At 36.5% G+C, this 15,493-nt stretch overlaps 1 protein-coding gene across 8 annotated transcripts in view; it reads left to right on the forward strand.

Annotated features, from left to right (window-relative positions):
• NBEA (neurobeachin) overlaps nucleotides 1–15,493 on the forward strand; it is a 506,572-nt gene that overhangs the window by 477,065 nt on the left and 14,014 nt on the right. For 6 of the 8 annotated variants that reach the window (XM_057410438.1, XM_057410432.1, XM_057410434.1 and 3 more), the window contains 5 exons: nucleotides 2,197–2,286; nucleotides 3,776–3,968; nucleotides 8,154–8,225; nucleotides 10,119–10,274; nucleotides 11,155–11,325. In XM_057410438.1, coding sequence (XP_057266421.1) covers nucleotides 2,197–2,286; nucleotides 3,776–3,968; nucleotides 8,154–8,225; nucleotides 10,119–10,274; nucleotides 11,155–11,325 — 682 coding nt within the window. The remainder of the gene's footprint in view (nucleotides 1–2,196; nucleotides 2,287–3,775; nucleotides 3,969–8,153; nucleotides 8,226–10,118; nucleotides 10,275–11,154; nucleotides 11,326–15,493) is intronic. The other 2 variants (XM_057410433.1, XM_057410439.1) reach the window with 1 other exon arrangement.

Raw genomic sequence — 15,493 nt, forward strand, 5'->3', positions numbered from 1 at the left:
ACTATTAGAACTTACTGGACAATATGAAAGGAAATGTATAAATTAGAATTGGGCTGCAGTGAAAAAAAAATAATTAATAATTCATTTCAGTGTGCCTGTGGGAAAACAGAAGTATAATTTAAGAGATCACTATAAAGGGTGGGAAAGGAATATCTGGGTTCTGTTCAGTATTGCTGCCAAATACTATTCACACTCTTATTTCAACACAGAATTCTTAAAAAATTAAATTTAACTTGTTAATTATTTGAAAAAAGAAAAATGGAAATTGCTTTTCTGAAAATATTATTGACAGATCTGCATGGAAGCATATATTACGCAGTGCCTGATACAGTTAGTATTAGTCTTTGCAATTTTGAAAATGAAATTCACAAACAGGTATCATTCCCTTCCCTTCTCCCTACCAGGCAGATCATTTCTTAAGTACTGAATGAAATAGAAAATACTACTTTCGATTTGACATGATGTGAATTTTATGTTCCTGTATAAAAAGTGTCTACATAAATGAAGATGTCTACAAGCGTGTGTAAAGAAATATTGTTGGCATGGTACCTGTAGATAGCTGCTGTATAGACATGCACACATGTATACACATATGCCCACACACATGTTGATTTAGTATAAAATTATTCTATGATTTAAAATTAATTTATCATTAAATAATGTTAATAAACCCCAAGATACTTACCAGTTCCTAAGAGTGCTCTGCCTTGGAGTGTGAAGTTCACTCTGAATTAGTCAGCACACAAAAAATCACCTGTACTGAGATAATTACGGCATCAAACGCACTAGGGCTACAACCCATTGAAAATCCTTCAGCTGCTTGACTGGACTTTGCTTTAAGGTTGTTTTTTTTTTGCCAAATGTTCATTTGTGGTATTCCATTATATACCTGTCAATCTAGGGCATCAAGAGTGGTAGACATTAGTAACCTGTGAGGAAATCTCTCTCCAACATCTGTTTTAAATCTATCCTATGAAATGGAGGAAAGCACAAATTGGCTTGTAGGAATTACAAAATATATAGATTAAAAGGATTCTTCTTTATCATGAAGTATTTATTGTGTTTCTTACCGTGTTATGTCTGAAAGAAATAATGTCATTTACCAAGACAGTGATGTTTCTGGTGCTTTTTCATGTTTTTCATGTGGTAGCAAATGAAAAATTTATAAAGCTCACAAAAAAAAATATTAAGGGTCAGTAGTGCAGGGTACAGTAGATATATAGGCACATAAGGCACAATGCATTTCAAAATCTGCCATTTTAGTTTTCTGTGAAAGCTTTATTCTCAATTTTACAAGGTCAAATAAAATAGCATCTGTCTGAAAAATAAGGCGTGTCCTTTAACAGTATTACTTTTACAAGCTGCAATCTTTTTACCAGCATTTTAAAGAAAATATCTTAAATATATACTTTTTTTAATGAACTGTTTGAGTAGTGTAAGCATCTCTGCATATGGGCTGTATTCTACTCATATGGAATCACTCCAGATTTATTCTGCAAGTAGATTTAAGTCTTGAAGAATATACTAAAATTGCTAAGTTTTCATTTCAAACCTGTGAAGCCTGAAAGCCCATGGAAAAAAAAAATGCAGTAGAATTAAGCATGAAATACTCAGTGAATGTATTCCACTTGGAAAGATTTATACGTTACTCTCAATATGCCTGTCAAAATTTGTTTCTGGTATTTTTTTTGGTGTTAGCTTACTAATGTTTTTGTTGAAATAGTAATTATTTGGTTTTTTTTATATTTTATACATGAATTTTGTTTCTCAGTTTGCTTTTCTTTCCTCCCATTTAAGATTCCAGAGGCTTATTTTATTAGAGATCCTCATACTTTTCTCCTTACAAAGGACTTTATTAAGGTATATATGTTCTTTTTAGTGAAAAAAAAAAAAAAAAAGTGCTCTCTCAAGACCTGAACCGCATGTCCTCACAGGTTAACATTTTCACATATAACGCCAGTTACTGGAAATGAGAATGGTTAGTTGGTTAACTGAAGCATGCTTGAAAGGAGAAGCAAAGCTTGTCTGCAAAATACTAACACTTGGATGAGTCTGCAGCCTGGGAGGAGAGCACCGGGTGAATTTTCTGGACTTTTTTTCATGGTTGACTTGGGATATGCCTGCACTGTCACACAGTGTGTTGACCTCTCTCCTTGATGCATATTGCTCATGACAGTCCCTCTCCCTTGCCTGCAGGCCATGGAGGCGCAGATACAGAACTTTGGACAGACGCCATCGCAGTTGCTTATTGAGCCCCATCCACCTCGGAGCTCTGCCATGCACCTGGTGAGACGTAACTGCTGGCTGGCAAAGCATTCCCTTTGAACTTGAGGATCCTTTTTAGGTCATAAAGTACCCATTAAGCAATACTTTTAATGCCCTCCATTGCCCATGCAGCCACTTTCTCGTGGCACCAAGGGCTTGCAGTGCTCTAGCAGAGCAAGGTGGAGGTTTGAATAGCTTTAGCTTCCTATAGTCCTGGCTTTTCCTGTCTAATATTGTATAAAAAGACCCTATCTTCATAAATATGCAGTTGAAAAATACATATTTACATTCTTATTTCTGCAAGTAGTGGGAATGACTGCAGGCATTTCTTAGAGTGAGCATATTGTTTTGCTTTGTTTAAAAGGATGCATAGTTAGGGGCTGATTTATGAACAATGTCTGCTTGAGAAAAATTGTTGGAGTTCAAATCATACTGGAATCCTCCTGCCTATTCCTTCAGGAGAATACAATGTATATTTCAAATTTCAATTTGAACTCCAAAATTCATTCCAAATGCATTCTTCTCTGTGCTTCTTGCAAAGAATTACATGAAATAGCCAGACTGAACAAGACAGATCTCTGTGCCCCTCAGTGCCTTTGATTAAATGCTTAGAGCTAGATATTATCTTGTAAATTTTGTAAATTGACAGTAAGATGTGCAGTAGTTTCAATCATTTTATCTATCTACAAGGAAATCACTCTATCTAGTTGTACATGCAAAAGTGGGAATTGATGTGGAAGTGTTAGCTGTGTTATTTTAAGTAATGTCTAGATGTCAAAGGTACATAATACTTATTTTCTATATTTAAGGTATGGATAATATTTTTAATAATAATTTAAAGACAAGTAGAAATGATTATTTGAACTTCTAGAAATAATTCTATTTGTTATAACAGTGGTTGAAAATAATATTAAAACCAGCACTTAATAACAGTATTATTATCCATGTACAAGAAACTGTGTCACTTGTAGAATCATCAAACTGGTTTATAATTATTTAAAGACACCCTAATAAGCATATGCTCTACATGGAATTAAGTTGTCTATGTTTAGAAGTGCTGTATTTCATATAAAGAATTCATAAGCAAAAATTAAATCTCTGTGAGTTTTATAGTCCCTCTTAAATTTCTTTTTTCAACCACTGTAGTTTGTAGCATTTATATTTATAATGCATTAACTCTTTTATTTGAATCTTATCTCTATTGTGTGGATATTACCTGCTGTATAATTTTACATGTTAGTGCATATTAATTAATGCTAATAGTAATTTTGTGCCCTGTAATGATAATCCTTACCATACCTGTTCTCTACTTACCCTCATGTAATGATCCCATAATAGCTTCTGATCTTCCTCTCCTCCATCACTAGTGTAGATGTGCAGGTAGTGTTGTTTTCCCTGTATGTGCACATGCTTGCCTGCTCTTTTTTAACCTCGTTTTCCCTCAGACTTCCTCACTAATTGTGTTATCCCTTCTGTTTTCTTCTGCTCTCTTCTCCTTTCTACTCAACAGTGTTTCCTTCCACAGAGCCCACTCATGTTTAAAGATCAGATGCAGCAGGATGTCATCATGGTGCTGAAGTTCCCATCAAATTCCCCAGTCACACATGTGGCAGCCAACACATTGCCCCACCTGACCATTCCTGCCGTGGTGACTGTCACTTGCAGCAGGCTGTTTGCAGTCAATCGGTGGCACAACACAGTAGGTAGGTTCTCACGGAGACCCTTCATTCAAGATTGCAGACCTTAATAGAACAGCTTTAATTTTGAGTGCAATTTAGCCAGATGTGGGTTAATCTCACTCACCTTCCTGTGCACAAAAATGTATTGTTTTTTTCTGGTTTATGTCAAATAATCAAAGCTTGTGTTTTCTCTGGTGTCATTCCTAGAAACACTCTCCCTAACAGCAGCACATCACCATGGCAGCCAATCGATTTGTGATTACATCAGGATCAGCATTTGATATAATGCTTTCCAGGGAAGTGCTGCTGTTCTTGACACAGCCAATATTAAAATGTCCCAGGTTTCAGGAATACATACTGGCATGCTAGAGAGCATACATCACTATCTGCTGCTTGAGAGAAGTTTCAGGTCTGCCCAGGAACTTGTCATAAGCCTTCCCCTGGTTCACTGTTAGGTAATGTGGGACCCTAAGGAAGTCTAAGCACCTGGACACCAAACTATTCAGAAGAGAACTTTTCTTCATTTCCTCCCAAAAGCCCATCTAACAAGGTCATTCCAAATTTCCCTTCCAGATCCTCTGCTCACCTCTCTGTGTTGCCACTAGGACTGTCCTGTCTCCTGACCTGGACCTGCAGGTGCTGAGGTTATCCCAGGCATTGCTAAAAGGGTGGTGAAGCTATAAGGTGCATGAGGGAATGAACAGGTTTCATTTTCTAAGGCAGCTTCCTGCTGTGATAGCCCCTATGCTGAAGTATCTGGAATTTTTTAAAGGTTTTTTGCTACCTGGGAGAAACAAGAAAGTACCTGGTATGTGAGAGTGTGACTCAGTAGCTGGCTTATGAATTCTGTAGGGAGTAGACAAAAAAAAGAAAAATCCTCCACTCTTTACACACAGAAGGAAACCCCTGGAGAGGGTTTTGTCATATTTAGGTGAGATATCTACCTCCAACAGATTCTAGATTACCTAGGGATTTCAATGGCTTAAATATAAACATCTCCTCAGTGAATAATTCAAGTCAGGTGAAATAGATCCTACCTCTTATGCACAAGGCTGGCCAAAGATTGATGTTACAAGCCCTAATAAGACAAATGAATGGGAATCCCCTTATAGCCATGCATTAGAGGAACTATCAGAGCAAGTAAAGTTAATATAATTCTGAATTCTTGAATAATAATACAAGGCTTAATAGTACTTATATTCTGAACATTTAAATAATGTTACAGTGAATATTAAATCTCACATTTATTTGCAAGGTACTTGTTTCTGTTTGCAAACAAAATTTGTTTGGTGGTTTAGAGAATACAACAGGAACAGAATAGGATACTTGATTGCCTTTCACAAATCCATGCATTTGTGATACTCCATCAGCTGCAACTGCATTAGGTATAAAAATGTTTTGCCCATTTCTTTAAAATGAAAGCAAAAAATTAGAGGTAGGAAAAAAGACAAACAAAATTTATATATATATTTGACAGTGTCCTCAAAGGAAGAGCCCAATGTCATAAATTATTGAGAGGTACAGAAACTGTCACCTGTTATTTTAATACTTTTTTGACTAACATGGAATGACTAATTCCTAATTTGTTCTCTGGATTTTTCAGGGATGCTGCCCAAGTATTCTGAACCCATCATCATTCACGTCACCTCCATTTGAGGAGGCTTTTTAGTACTTGAGTACCCCTTTCTCATCCAGAGTATAAAATAAGCGTCAAGGAGTCAAGGTTACTAATAGTGGTGTATCCTGGATTTCAAGGATTTCCTTAACAGCTGTTGTTTGAAGTCATCCATTTTAGTATAAGTTGTGTTGGCCTGTGACTGTTTTTTTAGTTTTTCATATATACTCTTGCTTTAATTTTTCCTATATACTCTTGTAAAATGTAGGTCGCATTGCAAACATGCAGAATTCACATCATGAACCAACCCTGAGCTAAATTTTACATCATTTGAAAACCTGTGTTGTAAATTTCAAAGAGAATGCTTTCTGGATATATTGTAACAGGAAGAGACATGAAAACAAGATTTTGTTTTGAAGAACCAAAACTCTTTCTAATGATTTTCTCAACTTTTACATCCTGCCTGGCAATGTCTTTCATTTTGCAAAAGATTAATCCAGGACAGGATATAAATTTCTTACTACTACCATAATAAATCACAGCTCTAGTATAAAGGATAGGTTCATCTACAGAAATATATACACAGACCACTTTTACTGATGTGGGATGTTAAGTAGAACTTCAGTGTTTATGCACAGTAGAAGGGATTTGCACAGCCATCTCACAATAGAACCAAGCAAATCTAAGTTAATACCAGCAAAGATCTGTCCCTGTGGTTGGTTGGGTGCAAGGTGCCCACCAAAGCCGCTTTATCACTCTCCCTCCTCAGCTGGACAGGAGAGAGAAAATATGACACACATGGGTTGGTATAGGGACAGGGGGAGATAGTTCATCAGTTACCATCATGGGCAAAACAGACTCATCTCTGGGAAATTAGTTTAATTTATTACAGGTCAAATCAGAGTACGATATTGAGAAATCAAAACTAAATCTTTAAAACACTTTCCTCCATTCCTCCCTTCTTCCTGGGCTTAACTTTACTCCCAAATGTTCTACCTCCTTCCAACACAGCAGCACAGGGGAATGGGGATTGTGGTCATTTGATCTCATGTTTGTGCCACTCCTTCCTCCTCAGAGGGAGGATTCCTCACACTCTTTCCCTGCTTCAGCATGGGGTCTAACATGTGTGTCATGTTGGAGACAATTCTTCATGAACTTCTCCAGCATGAGTCTTTCCCACAGGTTGCAGTTCTTCATTGAACTGTAGCAGCATGGGTCCCTTCCACAGGGCGCAGCACTTCAGGAACAGACTGCTCCAGTGTGGGTCCCATTGGGGTCACAAATCTTGCCAGCAAACCTGCCCCAGTGTGGGCTTCCCACAGGGTTACAGCCTCTTTCGGGCACCCCCCTGCTTCAGTGTGGACCTCCATGTGCTGCAGGGGTGCAGCCTGCCTCACCATTGTCTGCACCACAGGCTTCAGGGGAATCTCTGCTCTGGCACCTGGAGCACTTCCTGACCTCCTTCTTCACTGACCTTGGTGTCTGCAGAGCTGTTTGCTCTCACATATTCTCACTCTTCTCTCTGGCTGCAGTTTCTGTTGCAGTTTTTTCCCCCCTTCTTAAATAAGTTATCGCAGAGGCACTACCACCATTGCTGATGGGCTCAGCCTTGGCCAGCAGTGAGTCCATCTTGGAGCTGGCTGGCATTGGCTTTGTCGGACATGGGGGAAGATTCTAGCAGCTTCTCACAGAAGCCACCACTGTAGCCCCTGCTGCTACCAACAACTTGCCACACAAACCTAATAAAAGCCCAGTCTGCTTTGGTTTTGAAAGGAGAAAAAGAATGGAAGTTCTCATAGGAGTGTTTTTCAGAAGATAGCAGGGCCAGCTATAGACCCTGTTTTCTTTTGCCTCCTACAGTTGACTATTGCTGTAGCAGAAGGAATTTATTCCCCAAAACTCTGTATCTCCTCTTATAGAGGATATTCTTGTGAAACACAGCAGTTTCTGACAAAAAATGTGCTATCACTAGTGACCATTGTGATTTATGTGCTAAGGAAGGTGCTCAGAAGAGCCAAAGCAATGACATCCATGCATGAGAGCCGATAGCACTAAACGTGCAGCCCCTGATGCACATTTGAATAGCTTAAAGACTGCTCAGGACAGAAATAATAGGAATAATTGTGACAAATTTACTGTAGCCCACAAGTTCCCTGCTAAAAATTCTAGATAAATGTGTGAAAAGGTCCAAGTTTCTGTCACTTCCATGTGTAAAAAACTCATAGCAATGTTTAATCCAATTATTTGTCTTTTCTGTGTTATCTCACCCAGTGCTTAAATGTAAAAAAAATTAAAAAAAATCTCTGTTACACTGTTTCAAATGAGTTAATGAAGTTTAATGAATGTTTATGGCTGAAGAAAGCATGATGAAGTTCACGCTCATACATTTATAGTTATTATTACTGAAAAATTAACAAATGCATATTTATGTAGCACAAAGGAAGGTTCTTAAAAGATTCATAGAACAAAGTTGTGGTAATAGTAAGAAGTGACTTTTTTATATATCCAATAATGCAATTTTAAACCTAGAAAAATCATATAAAAAGTTTAGACAACAAAGTTCCTATGTACTTTATTCTTACTTTCATGTGTAGGCCTTCGGGGAGCCCCAGGATATTCTTTGGATCAAGCCCATCATCTTCCAATTGAAATGGATCCATTGATTGGTATGTCAAGATGAGAATGTAGTGATATATCTGAAAACGGCATTTTCAGGAATTATTGATTAAGCTGTATTTATATATTATGCTTCATTTAACACTGTAGATAGGAAAATATTTATTCTTGTCAGTCCTGGAGAACTAAGAGCATTAGATATTGATGCTGAATGATTTACATGAGTGCTATTTATTATTAACATCATCAGCAGCTGGTATTTAAGAAACAACCAATTAAGTCAGTTACATTGTCAACCCATATCTATAATTCTGTTCTCTTATCAGGTCACATTAGCAAAACAAAATGTGAGGATCTGGTAGAGTTCACGTATTTTCATTTTTTACAGCCAGTACAGTATATACCAGTGCAGAAGCAGATACATTTCATTCAGTTTATGATTTTGATTGGTTTAGTTAGCATTGCTAAATTAATATATGAAAGACTGGATTTTAAAATAAGTCATAATTGTTTTTTTCAAATCCCAAAATATTTGAGAAAGTGAAATATTTTGAGAAACAGCATCTGCTAAATCTATTCAATGCAGGACTTGTGTTCCTAGTGGTCATTATTTCTCTTTTCAACTATTTGCTTTGTGGTGGTTTGGATTTTTTTATTTTGTTTTGGGTTGTTTGGTTTTGTTTTCACAGTAGGCATATTTTTGAAACAGAAATTGGGGGATAGTGACAATTTTGCAACGTTGGCAAGAAAAAAAAAAAGCATTTTTAAACATCTCCAGATGAAAAGTTCCTTTTTTGTCTGTGTCAATGTTCACGGTTAAAAGATTTATATATAAGTACCTCAGGAGAGTTAGCTTTCGCATTCTGTATGCTTCATTTGCTCATATAATGACAATGGTTTTCTCTTCAGATTTTCCTCTCAAAAGCTAGGGCACAAATATTGTGCCCACCTGTTCTGGAAATCTGAGTTACTTGTTTTTCATTCATTATTTCAGTGGATGGGCATAGAGGGTCTGATAATTTAAATGTGCGTTCTTGGAATGTGTATATACACGGTATTAACTTTTACAAGCAAATTTAAAATTGGTTGAGGGATTTTTTTGGCTGAGTTTTTGATTTCATGCATTTTTAAGCAATTTAAGTAGAATTACCAAAAATAGGGACAAAAGAAATTTGAGAATATTATCTGCGTTAAGTCTTGTTCCTGTGTTAGGACAAAATATGTATCTCAGAATGAGTTTTATTTCCCCTAACTCAGCCCTTCCTAGCAGCTCAATTTGACTGTCAGAGTGGTAGGATTCTGCATGAACCCATTCCCTTTCCCTCCTTCTGGGGTAATTTCCAGGTGGCATTGCCTCTTCTGACATTAAAATCCATGGCCTTGCTCTCTGCTTGAGGGATAAGAGAGTGTTGAAAAAGCATGTTAGATTTGAATAGTTTCATTGGCTGATTCCTTATGTCTTTGATCTGATTAAGTGTCTGCAGGTATAAGGGATGTCAAGGTCACACAATGTAAGCTGGGAGATTTTCTATAGGTGAGATGCCAGTCACCTAGAATGTATTTTCTGCAGTATTGTTAGCATTGACTTGGTATTTAAAATGGGCTTCTATCACTTTCCCCTAGTTCATTTTGTTTTTTGACAGTACTTCTGCAGAGCACTTAAAATACTACCACTTATTATGCAGTGTATCAGGCAGTTTATAAGAAATAGTCATCTCCTGTAAACCATTTTGTCTTATGCAGAGGGAAACCAGAAATCTCACAAGAATTTTGTATTTCTGACACCCATATAGACAGCTCTAAATGTTCATATTTAAAATGCTTACTCAACAACAAATTCACAGTTCATTGAAAGTTAAATGTATTCATTTTCTCCTGTAAGTGGATGACAGGAAAGTGTTGGAATGGCTTACGTTTAAAATGTGTTTTGCATGTCATTACAGCCAATAATTCGGGTGTGAACAAACGACAGATCACAGACCTTGTGGATCAGAGTATCCAGATCAATGCACATTGCTTCGTGGTCACAGCAGATAATCGCTATATTCTTATCTGTGGTTTCTGGGACAAGAGCTTTCGAGTTTATTCTACAGAAACAGGTGACCCTAAATACAACTACCTGTTCTCCTTGCATTATAAAGTGGATGTTTGTCTTAATACTACCTTATCTGATGCCTGTGCTTCCCCCTCAATAAAGGGCATTTTATAATACCCTTCAATATTGTTTGAGCATAAAGGCTTTAAAATGCTTATTTTATGGAAGATAAAGGATATAAAAGAAAACAGGCATATAATTTTGCAAGTGGTAAATTTTGAAAAACATAGTTATATTTAGGAAATCAATCAGATGAAAAGGATAAAGCAAAATGTTTGTTGCAATATTTTTATGGCTGTGTTATTTCCATCTTTATTTCATGTAATAAGAAAGTAGGTTACATAGCTTGCTACCAAGAAACAATATTTCATTTTTTTGTTTGATTGCAGAGTCTAATATTATTCAGTGTATTGCTAAAAACTGCATAAGATAATAGACAGGAGGTAATGAAGTAAAACTTAGTTTGACATTGACATAGAACAAATATATATTTTTAATATAATAATGTAGCACCATTATGGAAAAGTTCATGTGCTGTCTTATGCATATCATTCATGAAATTTACAAATCATGTTCTAACACTATTGCTTAAATACTGATGAAGCAGTAATTCCACTTAATATTCAGTGATGGCAGCACTGTCTTGATTTTCAGAATGAGGGTTAGGCTATGGATTGGCACAGGGCACAGCCCTCAATAGGAACATAAAAAGAGAGAAAAAAAGAGTTTTCTAATCTTGTTCTAGCATGTAGTGAACTCTAATTAGGGGACATAAGGCAAAAATTAAGTTTGAACTGAATATCTGTTAATGAGTTAGTGAATGATTTCTAAATGCTGCAAGTACTTAAAAAACCTGAATTTGTATCACTTTGCATTCCCATCAGGAAAATTAACTCAGATTGTGTTTGGCCACTGGGATGTCGTGACTTGCCTTGCCAGATCAGAGTCTTATATTGGTGGTGATTGCTACATCGTGTCTGGGTCTCGTGATGCTACATTGCTGCTTTGGTATTGGAGTGGCCGGCATCATATTATAGGTGACAATCCAAACAGCAGTAAGTATCCTGTATAAACACACCTTCCTGAAAGGATCTCTGTCACACCAATTCATTCTTAGTATTCCTTTTGTCAGCTTCTGAAAATATTACCAAATATATCCATTACTTCTCCTACAGGTTGAAAGTTGGTGTAAGAAGAGCACAACATGCTAAGCAATTCATTACTAGCCCAAAAAATGTTTAAACAGTCTGTGTGTGGTAACAGATAATAGTATGGGAGTAATTCTTAAATTCATAATTGCCTTTATCACTTATAGTATCATGTCATCATAAATGAGAGCAAGACGGTTATGGCCTTTAAGTGACAGGATGTATATCACTATATTTTGACTTTCATCAGAAATACTTTCTGGCATACTTTCTTGCTTCTTTTGTGCTACAGCATGCTATATCAGCTGCTTGTCTTTTCAAAAAAGGAATATCTCACATGCCATGGAATTAAATGAGTCTCTGTGAGGAAGGTCTTTCTCTAGCAAGCAAACCTTTGGTGAAGCAATGTGACTGAATAAAAATAGAAAAATATGAAATGTCAGGAAAAGTTTACATTTAATTTGTAGGGAGCTAGCTATCAGTGCTTTGCAGGGTGAAGAGGGCATGATAATAATAATACTAGTGCATGTAAGAGGACATTTAAAGCTCACAACTAATTTACAAGGTCCCTTCACCCAAGCTAGTAATATGACCACAGCTAAAGACAAGAGCCACTTTTATTCATATACTAAAGCTGTTTTGTACAACACTAAATCACTTTCATTTAAAGCAGTTTCTGAATTCTGATGATTATTTTCAGCGCAAGGATATTGCCTCTTTGGATGAACATGGAAAAAGCCATCACTATCAATTTTGATCAAGTACTGACTGGAGGCGGTTGTAGACCTGTCAGTTACAGACATCTAAGTGAAAGTATTTCTTCAGCTGAATGTCTGGTAGAAAACTGTCTTATTTGTTACAAAGTAAATATTTTGTTAATTTTGCAGCAGTAGTTTTTTTATTGTGTTTTAGTTTTCTTCCATTTTTCTGTAAGCAGAGCAAAGAGAAGACACATAGAAGCCTCTTTCTCACCTGACTTTTGTTTGCTTTTATAACAGAGAGAGAATGAAGGGTGGGTGTGTGTGTGTAAAATTATGTCCCAATAAGAAATTTATCTGATTTTTATGTATATTCCAGGGCATTTTTTTAGCACTTAATTCTCAGATAGGGAGAAATTCAGTCTGAAAAGGAATTTCATGTCAGGGCACTCTTGACACCATTTTACTTCTTTGAATGGCTTTGTGATTCATATCAAGTATTAGTAATTTCTATGCTAAATCAGAAAAAAAATAAGAGCTTGCTTCTTTTGTTAAAGAAAAGAAAATGAAGACTTTTCCTTTACTTCCTTTGATTACATGGGACTTCGACAGCCTTGCCATTAGCATTAGCATTTCCTTAGTGGCTGATACAAGCTGTTCCAGTTCTTTTGCAGATAGGTTCATTTTAGTTCTGATACTTTGTTGTCATCATGAACATATCTAACTACAAGAAAGTGGTACTTTTTGGAGTCTCAGGTTTAATATCTTAGCTGTGTAATTGTGGAAGTGTCTGCCTTGGAGATCTTTAATTTTATTAAAAGAGGATATCAATCAGATGAGAGAAATCAGTGGAAACAAAACCAAATTGTATGATTTGCTGTCTCTCTCTACCTTTATACATGTAAGGCACTGTTTTGCTGAAGAAAAATACCTTATAGTCAGGGTAATGGGAAACTGTGCTTGCAGCTATGTCCAGGCAAATGACATCTCGCAGGCACAGGTAGCAGAACTCAGGAAGATTAAATATCAGATTAAGTCCACTGTTGCAGCTTCAATCTATTGATCAAATTTTTTAATACTCCTGTTGCAGACATGTTGAAGACTCATGCTGAGAAAGAATGATATCATCACTACTATTGCTATCTCTGCTCATTGGAATAAAGTTATTATGGATATGCTAATTATGTACTAGTTCTGTACTAAAACAAGAAGTTCATGTGTTGTAAACATGTTCTTATTAACAGCTACTTTGACCTTTCATGAACATACATCAGTAAGAATAGATCACATGAGTGATTGTGTGCCTGAAGGACCTTCTGCCTTTTAAAACTAATACAATTACTAAATCTTTCTGCTTAAGTAATACCTACTAGATTCTATTCCAAATATGAACAGGCATGATAGTTGTATGACTGATTCCCTGGATGCTTATTTCCATGAGTGAAGAATTCTTAACAATCCTTGTGAAAATATGTTTGAAGTTTTACAGAGTTACAGCTACCAAAGTAGTAAAAAAATATTTCATAATCTATTCTTCTTATATACTTGCTGGTAGAAGATTATGATTTATCTTGTAGGAAAAATGAAAGTGAGATGTTCACTGTAGGTCAAATCCAATTACTTAACATCTTTAGAATGAATTTCCAGAAAGATGTAGATGATATTTTCAGGGGGGGGAAAGAGGGATTAGGTTTTTTAAAAGCTGTCATCTGGAGACGCAGATAAGGTATTTTAAACCACAGGCTGTAAGAAGGTGAAGAATTCAAAGAAAAATGTCAGGTATAGTAATTATCTGGGTCATATGCTTGACTTTATAATGATCTTTTAAGCTGAAAGACAGTTAATTATCAATTTCAGCTTCAATGCATCCAATTACCAAAAGGAACTTAGCTGTTTCAGAAAATGTAAGGGGGGGGAGAGGGGGGAAGAATGGGGGTGAGAGAGAATCAAGCCCCAGTCCTAAACAGTTTATGTAATTTAACATTTGTATAGAAAATGTAGATACCATTTCATTAGAAAACACAGTAGTCACAATCATTTATTGTGAAATACTCTGGGGAAGAAGATTGTCAGGACAAAAGCCTTACTGATTCTGCTAAAATTCCATACCCAAGGGTTAGATAAAATCTTTATTAAACAACATGTATGTCAATAGCCTGACCTGCTGGACTTGTGCAGAGCTTTCTCCTGAAATACCTGTGTGAGCATGTGGTCAGAGGGTGACCCCAGCTCTGTCTGTGAGAAATACAGAATCAGCTGTGGTTTAAAGAGGAGAATGGAGAAAAATTTTGTCTTAGATAAGACTCTTGCTAGTGGCTGCACCAGCTCAGCAGTTGAAAATTTGCCTATGAAAGCATGGTGAGTTTCATTTTATAGTTTAAAAATATTTTTTCCAATCAATGCATTGATTAAGTTACCACTTTTACTCTACAACAAATATCAAAAAGGAGTTTCTGGTTCAGTTTGTACTTGTCACAACTTATTGACACTTCTTACAATTACTGTGAGAAGAGTCAAGTTTTACCAGCTTTTAAAGATAATGTTTTCCATGAAGTAGCCTTCAAAAATGACTTGTAAAAAGCCTTATGGTTAGAATGTTCATCCAGGAAGTTGGAGACTCCAGTTCTTGGGCTCTGGAGACTGGGGGAATTCAAACCCACATGCCTATATTCACAAACATATGTTGACTATCAGGTTATAAATTAATGTGGGAGGGGCATGCTGTGAACCTCCAGCTTTGATGGAAAGCAAAATTCTTTTCTCTGCTCTTGTTTAAGGATCTTATGAGACACAATGATTGGATAAAAATACAGCTGAATCAAGATAATCAGGAACCAAAGCTGCAGTTTGAACCAAAACTTCAGCAGCCGTATGTAGGGCAAATCTCCCTACTTGTAATTTCTCTGGTCCAGCAAAAATGGGTTTCACGGCTATGCAATGTCTAACCTCCAAGAGCAGTGATAGAAAATGTCCTTTTCCAGACTAGACTAGAGGCTGGTGCATGGGGATGCTCCTGAAAAGTGGGAGATATGTCACAAATTCCTTTAGGCTGAAGGGCAGCTGCATGCAGGTTTTTATGTATATTTGAGAGTCCCCTTATTTCTTTATCTTTGCTTAGGTAAGTATCACCTCTGGGAAAAAACACTGAACTGAATGAAGCTTAGTCATCTTGCCATGGTCAGATACCTACTTTCTAAGGTAAAATTGCCCATCTGAAATAGGTAATCTGAATCTTCACTTTATTAAGTTGATGACCACATTATATAAATCTGCTGCAGTTGAGAGAACAGTGAAAGGAATCCGTTTTCCTTTAAGAAGACATGGCACATGCAAAGGACATAGTTTGCTTATTTTAAGTGTCTGAAGTGATCTGGCAA

Source organism: Pezoporus wallicus, unplaced genomic scaffold (genome assembly GCF_028554395.1).
Source record: "Pezoporus wallicus isolate ANWC-B61680 ecotype Strahan unplaced genomic scaffold, APGP_CSIRO_Pwel_v1 contig_1876, whole genome shotgun sequence".
NCBI lineage: Eukaryota > Metazoa > Chordata > Aves > Psittaciformes > Psittacidae > Pezoporus > Pezoporus wallicus.